General features: G+C 37.1%; 3 protein-coding genes across 4 annotated transcripts in view; all 3 read left to right on the plus strand.

Moving 5' to 3' along the window:
• Nucleotides 1-13,647, plus strand: part of rpl10a (ribosomal protein L10a) — a 46,425-nt gene that overhangs the window by 30,707 nt on the left and 2,071 nt on the right. Inside the window, exons 1-5 of one of the 2 annotated variants that reach the window (XM_082189375.1) lie at nt 9,998-10,096; nt 10,528-10,595; nt 11,244-11,324; nt 11,741-11,889; nt 12,017-12,189. In XM_082189375.1, the coding sequence (XP_082045501.1) occupies nt 10,088-10,096; nt 10,528-10,595; nt 11,244-11,324; nt 11,741-11,889; nt 12,017-12,189 (480 nt within the window). In that variant the 5' untranslated portion in view covers nt 9,998-10,087. Of the gene's footprint in view, nt 1-9,997; nt 10,097-10,521; nt 10,596-11,243; nt 11,325-11,740; nt 11,890-12,016; nt 12,190-13,647 lie in introns of those variants that run through there. The other variant, XM_082189376.1, reaches the window with a different exon arrangement.
• mkrn4 (makorin, ring finger protein, 4) lies at nt 996-3,853 on the plus strand. The gene is made up of 8 exons (XM_082189350.1): nt 996-1,172; nt 1,583-1,714; nt 1,802-2,082; nt 2,165-2,268; nt 2,356-2,585; nt 2,683-2,793; nt 2,883-3,000; nt 3,102-3,853. The coding sequence occupies exons 1-8, from the start codon at nt 1,102-1,104 to the stop codon at nt 3,219-3,221; spliced, it is 1,167 nt and encodes a 388-aa protein (XP_082045476.1). The 5' UTR covers nt 996-1,101; the 3' UTR covers nt 3,222-3,853.
• Nucleotides 4,107-9,527, plus strand: fance (FA complementation group E). Its single transcript, XM_082189322.1, has 10 exons — nt 4,107-4,489; nt 5,526-6,087; nt 6,432-6,476; nt 6,556-6,612; nt 6,708-6,851; nt 8,345-8,468; nt 8,579-8,654; nt 8,775-8,841; nt 8,918-9,043; nt 9,288-9,527. The coding sequence occupies exons 1-10, from the start codon at nt 4,287-4,289 to the stop codon at nt 9,387-9,389; spliced, it is 1,506 nt and encodes a 501-aa protein (XP_082045448.1). The 5' UTR covers nt 4,107-4,286; the 3' UTR covers nt 9,390-9,527.

Here is a 13,647-nt window from a genome sequence, read left to right on the forward strand (position 1 = left end):
TTAGTTTAATCTTTAATTTATCGTTTACCAAACTATTTAAAATGTGTAAATAATTATTAAACATTTTAATAAGAAACAATTGGTGTCAATGAATAATCCTTTAATTAGAGACCAAATGTCCCATTTTATTCAGTACTATCTTATATTTCACGATTTACTTTCTTTAGGCCTACTGCAAGGCATCGTAGCGAATCGTTCTTTTCCGATTTTTTCATTTATTATTTATTAATCGATTCAACCACTCTGAATGATTCGGACTGAATCGGTCCTTTCGCTACTCGAGTGATATTGAACTGAGAACCGACTTATCATATAGATATAGATATATGAGAACCGAGCTTATATATATATATATATATATAATTATATATATATATATATATATATATATATATATATATATATATATATATATATATATATATATATATATATATAATTATGTATATTATATAAAAAATGTATTATACCCATAATAAAAGTTAATAGAAAAAAGTATCTCGTGCGTGATGTCGCTGAATTGATTTTCTGAACCCTTGCTGTTTAAAAGAATCATTTACTGGAATTGATTCGGACCATCACTGATTCGGACACATCACGTTTGAGATGCGTCCCTGTCCATCGACACGTCCAAATGGGAAGGCCCCGCCCAACAATTATAAAAGTGTGTATGTCATTAGCTATTCATCAGACAAAGAGGGTCAAACGCAAGATGGAAATGGACGCACAATCATCCAAGGGCTCAGGAAACAACAGTGCAGTTTGTTGGTGGGTATGTTCATCAGCCAGTATGTGCAGATCAGTGGTATGGTTTGCTACAGTACCACCAAGCAAACAATTAGGATAAAAATATATGAAGAAAATGTTTCATGCTAATTGTTCATTTAAATTTAAATGAATTCTGAGATCAAGTCTCATTTGTTTAGATGTCAGCTGGCGAAGTCTTTTGTTTTTTTATTCTATAGAAAAGACACGGACGTCCCTGGTTGGCCAGCGCGCGTTCTGCGTGACGTGGGTCTCCTGCGCTTCACTCTCGCCAACTCTTCTATCCGTTTACTCGCTCCTACAACTGAATAAATCAAGTTTTTGGAGGCTTTAAAAATGGATCGGTATCGCATACCTTATAGACATTCGAGAAAAGACAGCTCAAATGTGGAAAGAGAAGTTTGCAGGTAGTTATGTGGTTTAGACTGCGTGAAAAGTTTGTTTTTAGCTCCGATCATCTGTTTGAAAGAGTGACTTTTCCTGCTTTAACGTTTCTGGGCGCTGATGTTTACATCCGGTTAAGGCAGCGAGCGATTTAACTTCTAGTAGAAAGAGTAGTTCTGTTACAACAAACTATTACAAATATACTTTTGTACTGATACGTAGAAGGAAAAATACCGTTGTAAGATTTGTTACTGAACGTGTAAAGACCAACAGTTTTGAGCTTACGTTTAGTGCCGTAGTCAATAACAACACGAACGACCGAGGGCTCAACGACTCCATTGTTTCCCCTTTTGCTTTTTTAATGAAATGCTGCAGCTTTTCGAGAACTTGTGAAACATGTGCTGCAGTTGTAAACAAATGTTGTGTTTTGCAGGCAGTTCATCAATGGATCTTGTCGCTATGGTCCGAGCTGTTACTATCTCCACGAGTTTCCTTCAGTACCGTCATTCCAGGTTCATTGTAGGTACTTCCAGAAAGGTGGCTGCTGGTTTGGTGATCGATGCAGGTAAGCAGCCAGCTGGCCTTTTTCAACATCATATAACTTACTGTATATAAGAACAGCAGGATACAAGTTTCATCCTTCAAATTGCAGGTATCTCCATGTTCCGCAAGGAGGTGAGGGCTCTTCAGGGAGCAGCAGACGTGGTTCAGCTCCTGCCGTTTTCCCCTCTGCGCTGGCGGGCCGTTCTCTGGCTCACCGCCGGGGATCTGAGCCCTTTCTTCATCCTCAAGGAGCCTACAGCCTGAATCGGAGGGGTTCTGAGCCCCTGGTCACAAGTATGAGCGTGCTGCAGCAGAATTTTGAACGCATGACCACAGGAATTGCTGAGGAGGAAGAGTTCGGGGCTGTGGAGGACGTACCTCACCGGCAGGGTATTACTGTTTATTCAGGTTTTTCTTCGAAACTGCACATCACATTTTCTTTGTATGGTTTTAATTATGTTGTCCTCTTCAGGTCCATCGAGACCGCTGCAACAAAGCGGCGCTGCACACTCCAGTTCTTCACATAACAGCTCAGCCGCCTTTGTGCCTGTTGCAGCACCTGCTGAAGTCCAAAAAGTAAAAAAAAAATTGTATATGTATATGCGCCGCTAAAACATCGGTCACAAATCAGCCTGGGTTTAATGAAGTGTAATTGGATTATAGGTGACCAGTTTAACTTTGCCAGCGAGACGAGATCAGGGCGGTGCTACAGTTTCAATGGAGCAGCGACATTCAGGAGATGTGGCTTGTGGCATCTGCATGGACAAGATTTCTGAGAAGACCAGCGCTCAGGAAAGGCGTTATGGCATCCTACCCAACTGCAATCATGCTTTCTGCATCAGCTGCATCGTTACCTGGAGAAAAACGAAGGACTTCCAGGAGGATGTCATCAAGTTGGTTTAGTCTCACTCCCATTCTCCCTTTTTCTTGTATGAATGGGTAGATTAAATGAATGTTTAATGTGTCTTTGTTTTGTTTTGTTTTAAACAGGGGCTGCCCACAATGCAGAGTGAAATCTTCCTTTTACATTCCCAGCAAGCACTGGGTCTGTGATGGGGAGGAAAAGGCATCGTTGATAGCCTCTTTCAAAGAAAGAAGCAGGTTAGAATGATTCACATTCATGCTGTAAAGTCTTCTGTAATGGTTTATTTGACCCTTTACATTGATTCTGGAATTTTGTTTATCTCTAGCAAATTAAAGTGCACTTTCTTCATGCGGCACGGATGCTGCCCCTTTAAAACGGAGTGTATCTACAGTCATGACGTGCCGCCTAATCACATACACCGTCGCAGGCGCTCAACACCCAGGGTAATTGTGTTGTGTTTTTGTTTTTTTAAATGGAATACTGTTTGCTATGCTGTCTTGATGGCTATATTGAACATCAGTTAGTCATTTTAATCTGTTTTCAGGACACAGCTGATATGTTTGAGGATTTGGGGATTGATGGCCTCCAAATTTGGAGCTACATTTTTGCCCTAACTCTATTGGATGAAGACGATGATGACTTTCTGGATTTTCTTGATGACTAAGGACCTTCTAGAGTCATGTATATGTTGGCTCAGCCTTGAGTGAGCTTTGCTTATCTTCTGCACTGAAATGTAATTGTCCCTTTTTTAGGGTTGGTTTCACTTTAGCTACCCCTACATGTTTGGCTAATTGTTTAGCCGTGTAGACTTGGTATGTGCGTGTTTCTGTATGAGTGTGAAAGTCTTTGCCTTTAGTTTAAGGAGGTTGGTGAAAAAGTTTGAATGCTCAGATCTCACATTGAGTCTGTATCTTCAGGTTTAGTTGGGGAAGGGACTGTGGCAAAAAAGTTGAGGAAAAAAAAGTTAAAATTGAACGCATGGTCACTTATTTCAGCTAGCTTTTTCACTTGTTGATCTAATTTCTTCATCTGTGCTGCTTCCAGATTTCCGCACCCTCTTTGTTTGATACCTTTTGTATGAAATCAGATTTTAATATTTTGTGTACTTCCTAGTTTATATTATTGCCAGTATTCTTCCAAACACTAAGTGTGCAACCTGTCAGCAGGCTTTTGATGTACTGTTCTCTTCAGCAGTGTTAACAGGTTATACTAAGACTTGATGTCGTATTTTATGACTTTTAGTACATGTTTGTATTCATTCAAAGAAAAGTGAAAATAAAAAATTGTTCCACTGTTTGCCTCGCTTGATCCGCTTTTTTTTTTGTGTGCTGCCAGTCATGTAGCAACAAATTCTTTGAAGCAGGTGGGAGGACACATTAGACTGGTTTTAACCTGTATCCTAACAATTCCTTTTTAAACGGTTAAGATTGTGAACCGTGACAAATGCTATCAGTTTTGCTTTCAGAATGTCGCTAGAGGGATGATTTGTTGTAATTCACCTCCAAACCTACAGGTGTCGCCAGTGTGCAATAAGCTGTTTAGAGCCACATGAAGAAATCATTCGAAACATTTTACACATTAGTGCTTTGCATGAGCTTTCAGCAGTGTTTTGATCCACCATTGTTTAAAACTAGTTTGTACCATATGTTTCTGCTGTATCTGGGACCGCTACGACTTCAGTTTTAAAAATGATAGTAGCTTCGTCGGTGACGTGCGATTAAATCCAGTGATGGATCTGAAATCTCTAATGCAGCGTTTTGACGGACGGTCCCGGTTGTTGGTTCACGCTCTGCATTTAGGAGTAACCGGGGCGAATAATGCGCAGACAGTTTTCAATAAACAGCGCAGATGTGATCCAGATTTCACACTTACTCCGTTTTTAGAGACTTTGTGCCAGCAGGAAGCATGTGTGCGCGAGGACGCGCTCGTTCTGTAAGTAGACTGTCAAAAACTGTCGGCTCGACTTGTTATGCTGTCATAAATATTTTAAGATCAGAAAACAACGTGGTTTTCCACTTTCTGGAAATAAATGCCTATCAAAATACAGCAGTGTGCAAAAGTCTTAGGCATGTTAATATCCCCCCACCCCCCAAAAATGGTTTTAAGTCAGTTATTTATATCTTTTGCTGTAGTGTGTCAGTAGGAAATATCAGTTTACATTTCCAAACATTCTTTTTGCCATTAATTGTAATAATCCAGAGAGATGTGTGTATGCACAAGGAGTCTGACAACAGCCGGTATGATCTGATCTCACCATCATCGAGTCCGTCTGTGATTACATGAAGAAACAGAAAAAACTGAGACAAACTAAATCCAGAAGAACTGCGGGAACGTCTCCAAGATGCTTGAAGAAACCTTCCTGCAAAGCTTCCTGAAAAACTATGCGCAAGTGTACCTGGACAAAAGCCGTTTTAACCGCAAAGGGTCGTTACACCAAATATTGATTTGAATCCGTTAATAGAAGTTAAATCATAAATAAATTCAATTTGTGATTTTATTTTTGAAAGCATTCACACTTTACAGCATTTTAACACAAGTGCCAGTACTTTTCACAGTACTGTAGCTTTGCAGGAAGGTTTCTTCAAGCATTTTGGAGACATTCCCGCAGTTCTTCTGAATTTAGTCTGTCTCAGTTTTTTCTGTTTCTTCATGTAATCACAGACGGACTCGATGATGGTGAGATCAGATCATACCGGCTGTTGTCAGACTCCTTGTGCATACTCAAATCTCACTGGATTATTACAATTAATGGCAAAAAGAATGTTTGGAAATGTAAACTGATATTTCCTACTGACACACTACAGCAAAAGATATAAATAACTGACTTAAAACCATTTTTTGGGGGGTGGGATATTAACATGCCTAAGACTTTTGCACAGTACTGTATGTGCACATTTAAATATACATACATTTGCACTTGTCAACAAAAGAGTTGATTATACAATAGTTGTTTTCGTTTGTTTTACAGGAAACCTTTGGTGTGCTTGTTTTCTGAAGGCTTTCAGCAAAATCTGCTGTGCTTTCTGCATCTGATTCACCCAGGACTTCCTAAAGACAGTGTTCTCCATCTGCTTCACTGTCTGACTCGGGATGACAGGGAAAATCAGTGGGCTTGTGCCTTAATCAAGCAGCTCCAAAGAGATATTGAGGGCACTAGGAAAGGGACCCTCCTCACCTCAAACTGTACGGAGACACTAGAGAGTCTCTGTGCGAGATTCAGGAATGATAATGCGAAGGGAAGATGGGCCTCTTGTCTTGAGGGGCTTAAAACAGAGGGTGAAGAGGCCGACGTGTCCGTTTTATATCAGAAAAAAAGGAAAAGTGACAACATGGATCATGATGGAGATGCCCAGGAAGATCATGAAAGTAAAAGGGTAAAGGTGGATTTCTCTCCAAGTAAAGAAGAGAAGTTGACTGAAGAGGAGGAACATAGAATGAGAACAACACAGCAGAACCAGAGTGCTGCCTCTGAATCACAGGCTCATTCTGATCTGTTGGGGTCTTCGAAAAACCTGCCTGACAACATGAAGGTAAAGTGGAATTCAGTGCAGTTAAACTGATTTTTCATTTAAAGTACATTAAAATACACCATTAAAAGTTAGGTTATTATTAAAATCTCGGTAACGCTTTACAATAAGGTCTCCTCATTTGTTAACATTAGTTAATCCATCAACTAACATGAACTAACAATGAGCAAAATGTTGTTACAGCATTTATTAACTTTTATTAGTGTCAGTAAAACTGTTACTGTAATCTGCTCATGCATAAACCTTTGGAAAGTTGTTGTTCTTCAGGATAAAAAAAAAAAATGGATTCATGTTCTTGTGTCAGAATTAATGGATGAATTGCTAACAGTTTGCATTCCATTTTTTAGGCTGCCATTCCTGTGATTAAAGAATTATTGGATCCAGAGTCAGTGGTAAGAAATGTTTGTTTTATGCAAATATAACTGCAATAAATCATCCCATTTATATAATTTCTATTTTTTTTCTTCACAGTGGGATGAGAGCTCTCTGTCCGCTCTGAAAGTATTTCATGAATGCGACCCCAATGAGGTTTGTGGTGTTTTAGTTGAAAATGAAATGCTATTTTTGTATTAGTTAATCCATAAATGTTTCCATCAGTATAAATGAGTTGTATCTGATCACAGGTGGAGGTATTGTGTTCATTGCTGTGTTTGTCTGAAGCATCTGAACAGAGTTTACCTCAGTTCTGTAGCTGCCTGTTGGAGCTTTCTCCAGACCTCAGTCACAGCACTGCTTCTGCTGTGATCACACACCTGCTGTTCGACAAGGTCAGTGCCTTCATTTGTCATAGGTAAAAGATCTTACAATGATTATAATTTTCATCATTGTATTGAGACTATGACAGGTGAGTAATATATACACATAAAAATTCTTGTGATATCAGAAAATATATAAACTATTAGGGGTGGAACGGTACATGTATTCGTATTGAACTGAGACGGTACGGGCGTCACGGTTCGGTGCATGAATACACACGGAGAATACACGGTATAAAAATAAATAAAACTGCAAATTAATTAATGTAATGCGGAACTACTGTTAAATACGCGGGTTCTTTAGGGTCACCTAATCTGCAGCTCCGCCTTAGCTCTGAAGCTCCGTGGCTATAACCTATGGCTATAATCATAGACATAATATCTATGGCTATAATCATAGACAGGCTATAATGGACAGGCTGCGATGTCAAGTTTGCAATGCTGGAATATGTGTGTGTGCCTGCGTGCGTGTGTGTGTGTGTGTTCGTGTTCGTGTGTGTGTTCAGAGAGGCGCGGGCGCGATCGAACAGTGGAAACATAAAAACATACTCATTTTGTTCATTGGACATCATTCAAACTGCAAAGTGTTTACTTATATTTGTGTACACTCGTAATAAAACACAACATTGTGCTTTTGTCAAACTGTAAACTCTTGTCAAACTGTAACCTACAACTGTCACCCAACACAGAAAGTTACACATTCTACATTGATTAAAAGAAAATCAAATTTGTTTTTAATGGTAGTATTATTTTATACAGAAATAAATTATTTATAATTCAGATATGAATAAAGTTAGTGTTATTAAAATTTTAAGGAAAACAAATATATTGATCTGAAATATAGCAAATTAATTTTAAATTCATTTAGGTACAATTACCAATCATATCTCAAGGTCTTTTTGTCTTTTTATTAATTTAATTAATAAACTAATTATATAAAACTATTGGCAATGCACTACAAATAAACTGGTTCTATGCCTTTACTTTATTAATAAAACTTATTTAAAAAATACAAGGCTTAAAACATTTATTTTCCTTTGGTGGAACAGCCTACAGACATGCACAATAAAAAAAAATTGCCTTCTACATTTTTGTTTTGCTTTTCCCTCCATTGTACCGAACTCGTACCGAACCGTGATGTCTGAACCGAGGTATGAACCGAACCGTGACTTCTGTGTACCGTTCCACCCCTATAAACTATATGTGTGTGTGTGTGTGTGTGTGTGCACACCGTTTGGGATTGGTCAGCAAGGATGCAATAAATTGATAATTTGTGACTTTTACATTGTTACAAATGATTTTGATACATTAAAAAATCTTACCCCCAAAACTTTGGTTGTTTTGTTTCCTTTTATGGTTCGTACAGAAATATAATAATTATAATATAATTTGTATGTGTTATGATTTAAATAAATATTTTTTTTTTCATATTGATACTTTAATATTTGATCATTTCTAGAATATAAGCTCAGTCGCACTTATATATATGTATTTCTCTTTCTCAGATTGTGTCCCTTGCAGAAGCTGCCTCTCGTTGTTTGGTAACAGTTGTAACGTCTCTTTGCACTCGTTACCCCAGACCGACCTGCCAGGCGCTGATAGAGCCAATTTTACAGAAGGGACAAATTGGTATGAGTATTTTTTTTGTTTTGTTTTTACCTGCATATCAAAGTTTGCATGCATTTTGTTTGTATTTATCATCTTTATTCATATATTTAATTTTTGTATGTTCTCTTTAGGAAGCGCCCAGGCAGAGTTACTCTGTAGACTGGTAGTGGACTGCCTTGAGCCACATCACAGACTTCTTGTATTTCGGTCAGTCTGAATCTTACAGTTTAACTCTCAGAAAGAAATTGCTGGAAATATACCATGTTTAAGTAACTTAACAGGTTGACAGAGTTTTACTAACCATAGAAATTTGCATTAAAATCTTAGGACAATACTTGGAGTGTCCTGGGATGAGGGTGTGTTATCAGTCATCCATGCATTGCTGGATTCAAAGGTACTTCAAAAATATCCTTTGAATCTTAAAGGATGGTTTAGGCCTATGTTAATGGTTTCTGTTGTAATGCTCACAGCTTGATCTGAGTGTAGAGGATTTCTCTCTCTTCGCCGAAGAGCTTTGCAAACAGTCTCTACATTATAGCAAATCTATGAAGTTTGCCAAGATGTTGCTGAGTGTCTTGACCAAATATCAGTCACATGTGAGTATAACTGTAATATATGGAAATAACTACATTTTTGAAAAACACCTGACCATAGCTTAACCACAATATTTTTAAGTATAATTTTATGGTCCTCAGCATCATTAATACTAAGACACCTAATTATTCTCCATACACAAATTACTGAGGCATAGTAACTAATAAACATCACAACACTAAATATCTACAAAGCAAGTGTAAAACTGCTAATTAAGAAGGTTTCTTTTTTCTTTTTTCATTTCAGGTGAATCCTTCATGCCACCACACACTTTCCAGCTGCCTGTCTTTCAATGAAACCTTCCTCAAGAAATCATTGCAGGCTGCATTAAAACGGATTCCTCTTTGAAACATATTATTCCCATTTTAAATGACACTTGAGTTTCTGTTGATCTTGATTGTATTATTTTGTAAATATATTTTGTAAATGTTATAAAAACGTATACATACTGTATAGTTGTATAGGGATAAAAATATAAATTTGCAATGGATTAACATTGTCATTGATAACAATATTTAATTAATTATCAAATTATTTATTAAACTTCATATTTTCAATTAAATCAGAATTTGTATTATTTAAAATCTTTGTACTGGAGACATTTGAATGATTAAAGATCAATTATTGTGATATATATACAGTAAGTCAACATTTAAAGTGGATCAAAACCTTTCATCTAAGTTATACATGAATTTTGAACAATACCCGTTCTTGTCTAACTTTGATTAACTTTTTTTGATCCACTTCAAATGTTGATTACTGTAAATATATACATAATATATGAAAATATAAAAATATATTTGTTTCCATCATACTAATTTTTGTACATTTATTGTTATTGTAAATGGCGAACAAACTCATTTGACACATTACAAAATAATAGTTTGTGAAATGTGAAGTTTTCTCTAATGGTTACGTTTTGTGGCCACAACAATCATGGCGGCTCCGGAAGTCCGTTCTTCACATCCTGGCGCATATATTCAGCGCAACTTCCCTTCAACCTTCCTTTTCCGAGCTCCGTGTGAAAGGAGAGACATCACGGCAAAATGAGGCACGTTAGAAATATTCATATTCATTTATATATTACGTGTTTAATTCCCTATTCATTTATATTTCACTGTTTAATGGGTACACGAGCAAATATATCATCAAGCAATGTCAGTCATGCATTGTAATGTTTCTTGACAACCTCGAACAGCCTTTGAGAGCTGCCACGCTGTTTAGCGGGCCATCTGCAATGCAATCCGGTTTAATCTGAGGATTATTTAACTTCATCTGAAATTATAATAATATAGACAGCTGTTATTCATTGGTAACATCATTTATATTGAAATATTGAAGTGTTAAAACACTGTTTGGAGGCATGTTAATGATGTGTTCACCGGTCAATCATCTTACGTAGTCATCGCGACATTTATGTGCTCGAGACACTCAGGAGTAAACTAGTCATGCAATTAATCATATATTTGTATTTTTTAACAGCAAGGTCTCAAGAGACACTTTGTACGAGGCTGTTCGGGAGGTCCAGTCTGGTTCCCGTCGTAAGAGGAGAAAGTAAGACAATTTTGTTTTTTTCAGCAACTGACTGACTTATATAAAAGGTTGTATTGCCGGTTATATTAGCATTATACCTTTAACTATTATCGATTATTTATTTGTCATGTACTTTTTAAAATAATTTTTTTAAGTGTTTTAATGGTGAACGGTGTGTTTCAATACTTCCATTGTGGAGGAATTGAGATTGATGCTAGTGTCCTATTACGGTTTAATAGACAATTACAAGTGAAGCTTGAACATGAATTTATAGCTCTTGGTATAGTTGCAGGTAACTATGTACTACTACCTAATGAGTAGCTACTACTGGCTTAATGGTAGTAGCAACAATTGGAATTCCTTCGTGTTGGAATTGTGAAGTTTCTGAACTTTTTATCCAGTAGTGATGTCACTTGTCACTATTAGGATAGTGATTTGTTTCAAAGCAACTAGTCATTAGTACTTTTGAAAGTTAACTTCTAGTGAACAGATGTTGGATTACACTCTAGTTTAGATTATAATTAAATAGTTAAATGGAATAGTTAACCAGTTGCCATAATGTGTAAAAAAAACAAGCCTCTGCTTAAATAACAGCTGTGTTTTAGTTAACACCACTTTATGTGACCGTTACTTGCATATGGGATATTTATAGTGACTTTTATATTTAAGGTTTCTTGAGACTGTGGAACTGCAGATCAGCTTGAAGAACTACGATCCCCAGAAGGACAAGCGTTTCTCAGGCACCGTCAGGTTCGGACCTTTACTGTATCACCCAGCCTTCTCACTGCTTGCCCTTTGATTTGCCTTAATAAATCTCTGGATGTCTTGACATGGATTAGTTATCCACTTGATTAAATTGCATGAACGGGCAAGTTTAAGGCAGGCATTGGAGAACAGCCTCGGGTAGTCTGTCTGAACCACCCATTCTTGGGGTTGGTGAAGCAGGCGGACCCCTACCCTGGGTCTTAAAACATGAGGGGAGGCTATAGGTGACTGTTTTCATGCAGTCATACCTAAGCCGACCATTTTGTTAAATGCCTGTGCAATCAACATCTGATGCCAGCTCAGGTGGTATGGGTAAGACTCTTCTGATCTACATCACATGGGTCGAAAGTGGTCTGATATGCTTCTGTTTGTCAGACAGTCTAATCCGTCGCTCCTCTTAGGTTGAAGACCACCCCCCGCCCCAAGTTCTCCGTGTGTGTCCTTGGTGACCAGCAGCATTGTGATGAAGCCAAAGCCGCCGAGTTCCCACACATGGACATCGAGGCTCTTAAAAAGCTCAACAAGAACAAGAAAATGGTCAAGAAACTGGGTAAGTTTCTTCTGGAGATTCGTGGTCAACAGAACATTAGCTATAAATTAGAAGACATGCATGTGCTCAAGTGCTATAGCTCATTCTGTATTGAGTCCACATATTGATCTTGTGGTTTTCCTTTTAGCCAAAAAATATGATGCCTTCCTGGCCTCTGAGTCTCTGATCAAGCAGATTCCTCGTATCCTGGGACCTGGCCTCAACAAGGCTGGAAAGTTTCCTTCTCTGCTCACCCATAACGAGAACCTGATCACCAAGGTGGATGAAGTGAAATCCACTATCAAATTCCAGATGAAGAAGGTATGTTTATATTCATTAAATCGCATCACTTTCACTCCAGCATGCACTAGCGTTCAAAAGTTTGGGCTGCCTTTTTTATTATTTCTTTTTTTATTCGCTTTTTACCACATTGATCAACTGATAGTTAAGACATTTGTTAAAATTTTTTAGCTGTTCTTTGGAACTTTCTATTATCCAAAGAATCCTGTGGGAAAAAGTGCAGTTTCCACAAAGCAGCACAACCATTTTCAACATTGATAAAAGTTCCTTGCGCACCAAATCAGCATATTAGAATGATTCCTGATGGATAATGTGACACTGAAGACTGGGGTAATGATGCTGAAAATTTTACTTTGCCATCGCAGGAAATACATTACCTTTTAAAATGTTCAAATATAACAGGGATGCACCGATATGAACATTTTGGCCGATACCGATAATTATTTACATTTTAGGGTAGGGTATTTACATTAAGAATACTTGTTATTCTCAAATCCTCACGTCTCTTTCTGGGTTTTTCACAGGTAAATGCAATTTATTATCAGTCAAAATGACGGAAATCACTTTGAAATAGTATCACGTAATGCTGAAGTTAATGAACATTTATTAAGACAACATAAGTTACATAATACAGACATATATTACTACAGTGATAATTAACCAAAGACTTGTGCTTTTGGGGTCATTTGATCTGTTGAAAGTACCTTTACACTTTTAAATTTCCTTATGTTCGATGGTTGAAGGGTGAGTAGATTAATGTCATCTCATTGTGACACTTTTTTGAACGTATTGCATTCATAGAGCAAGCGTTTCACTGATTGTTTACAGCTTAACGGAAGTTACACCCATAATTCGCGCAAAGCGTCATGGGGCATAGGAATAAGGTGGATGATTTGATAGCCTGTATACATAAACAAAAGGCTCACCATTAAAAGCCATGTCCCAAACACTTCAATATAAATCATTTAACAAACAATACAGTAGCCTAGTTTGAACCAGTGTAAGATTCCTTAACTTTTTTTAATTAATTTTACACTCCTATGCCCAACTTAACTAAAAAATAGTACCACTTTATAATAAGGTTTAATTTTGTTAGCATTAGTTAACATGAACCAACAATTAATGAACAATACTTCTACAGCATTTATTAATCTTAGTTGATGTTACATTATACAAGACATTAAGATCCAAAGTTGTATGTTAACAAGTTAATGCACTGTAAACTAACATGAACACAAATATTTTATTAACTAACATTAACAAAGGCTATTGCTTTGTTGTTCATGTTAATGCATTAACAAATGAGACCTTATTGTAAAGTGTTACCAAAAAATCTATTGCCTAAAAAACTATTTAAATAAAATGCCTAAATAATGCAAACAAGTCATTGAAACAATTATAAAGATATGACAGTCCCTATCATAGCTTGTAATGTTTTGCATTGCTGTTTCATCGCTCGCGCTGAAGCTGAAGGGAACT

This window comes from Leuciscus leuciscus, assembly GCF_965113295.1.
Source record: "Leuciscus leuciscus genome assembly, chromosome: 13".
NCBI lineage: Eukaryota > Metazoa > Chordata > Actinopteri > Cypriniformes > Leuciscidae > Leuciscus > Leuciscus leuciscus.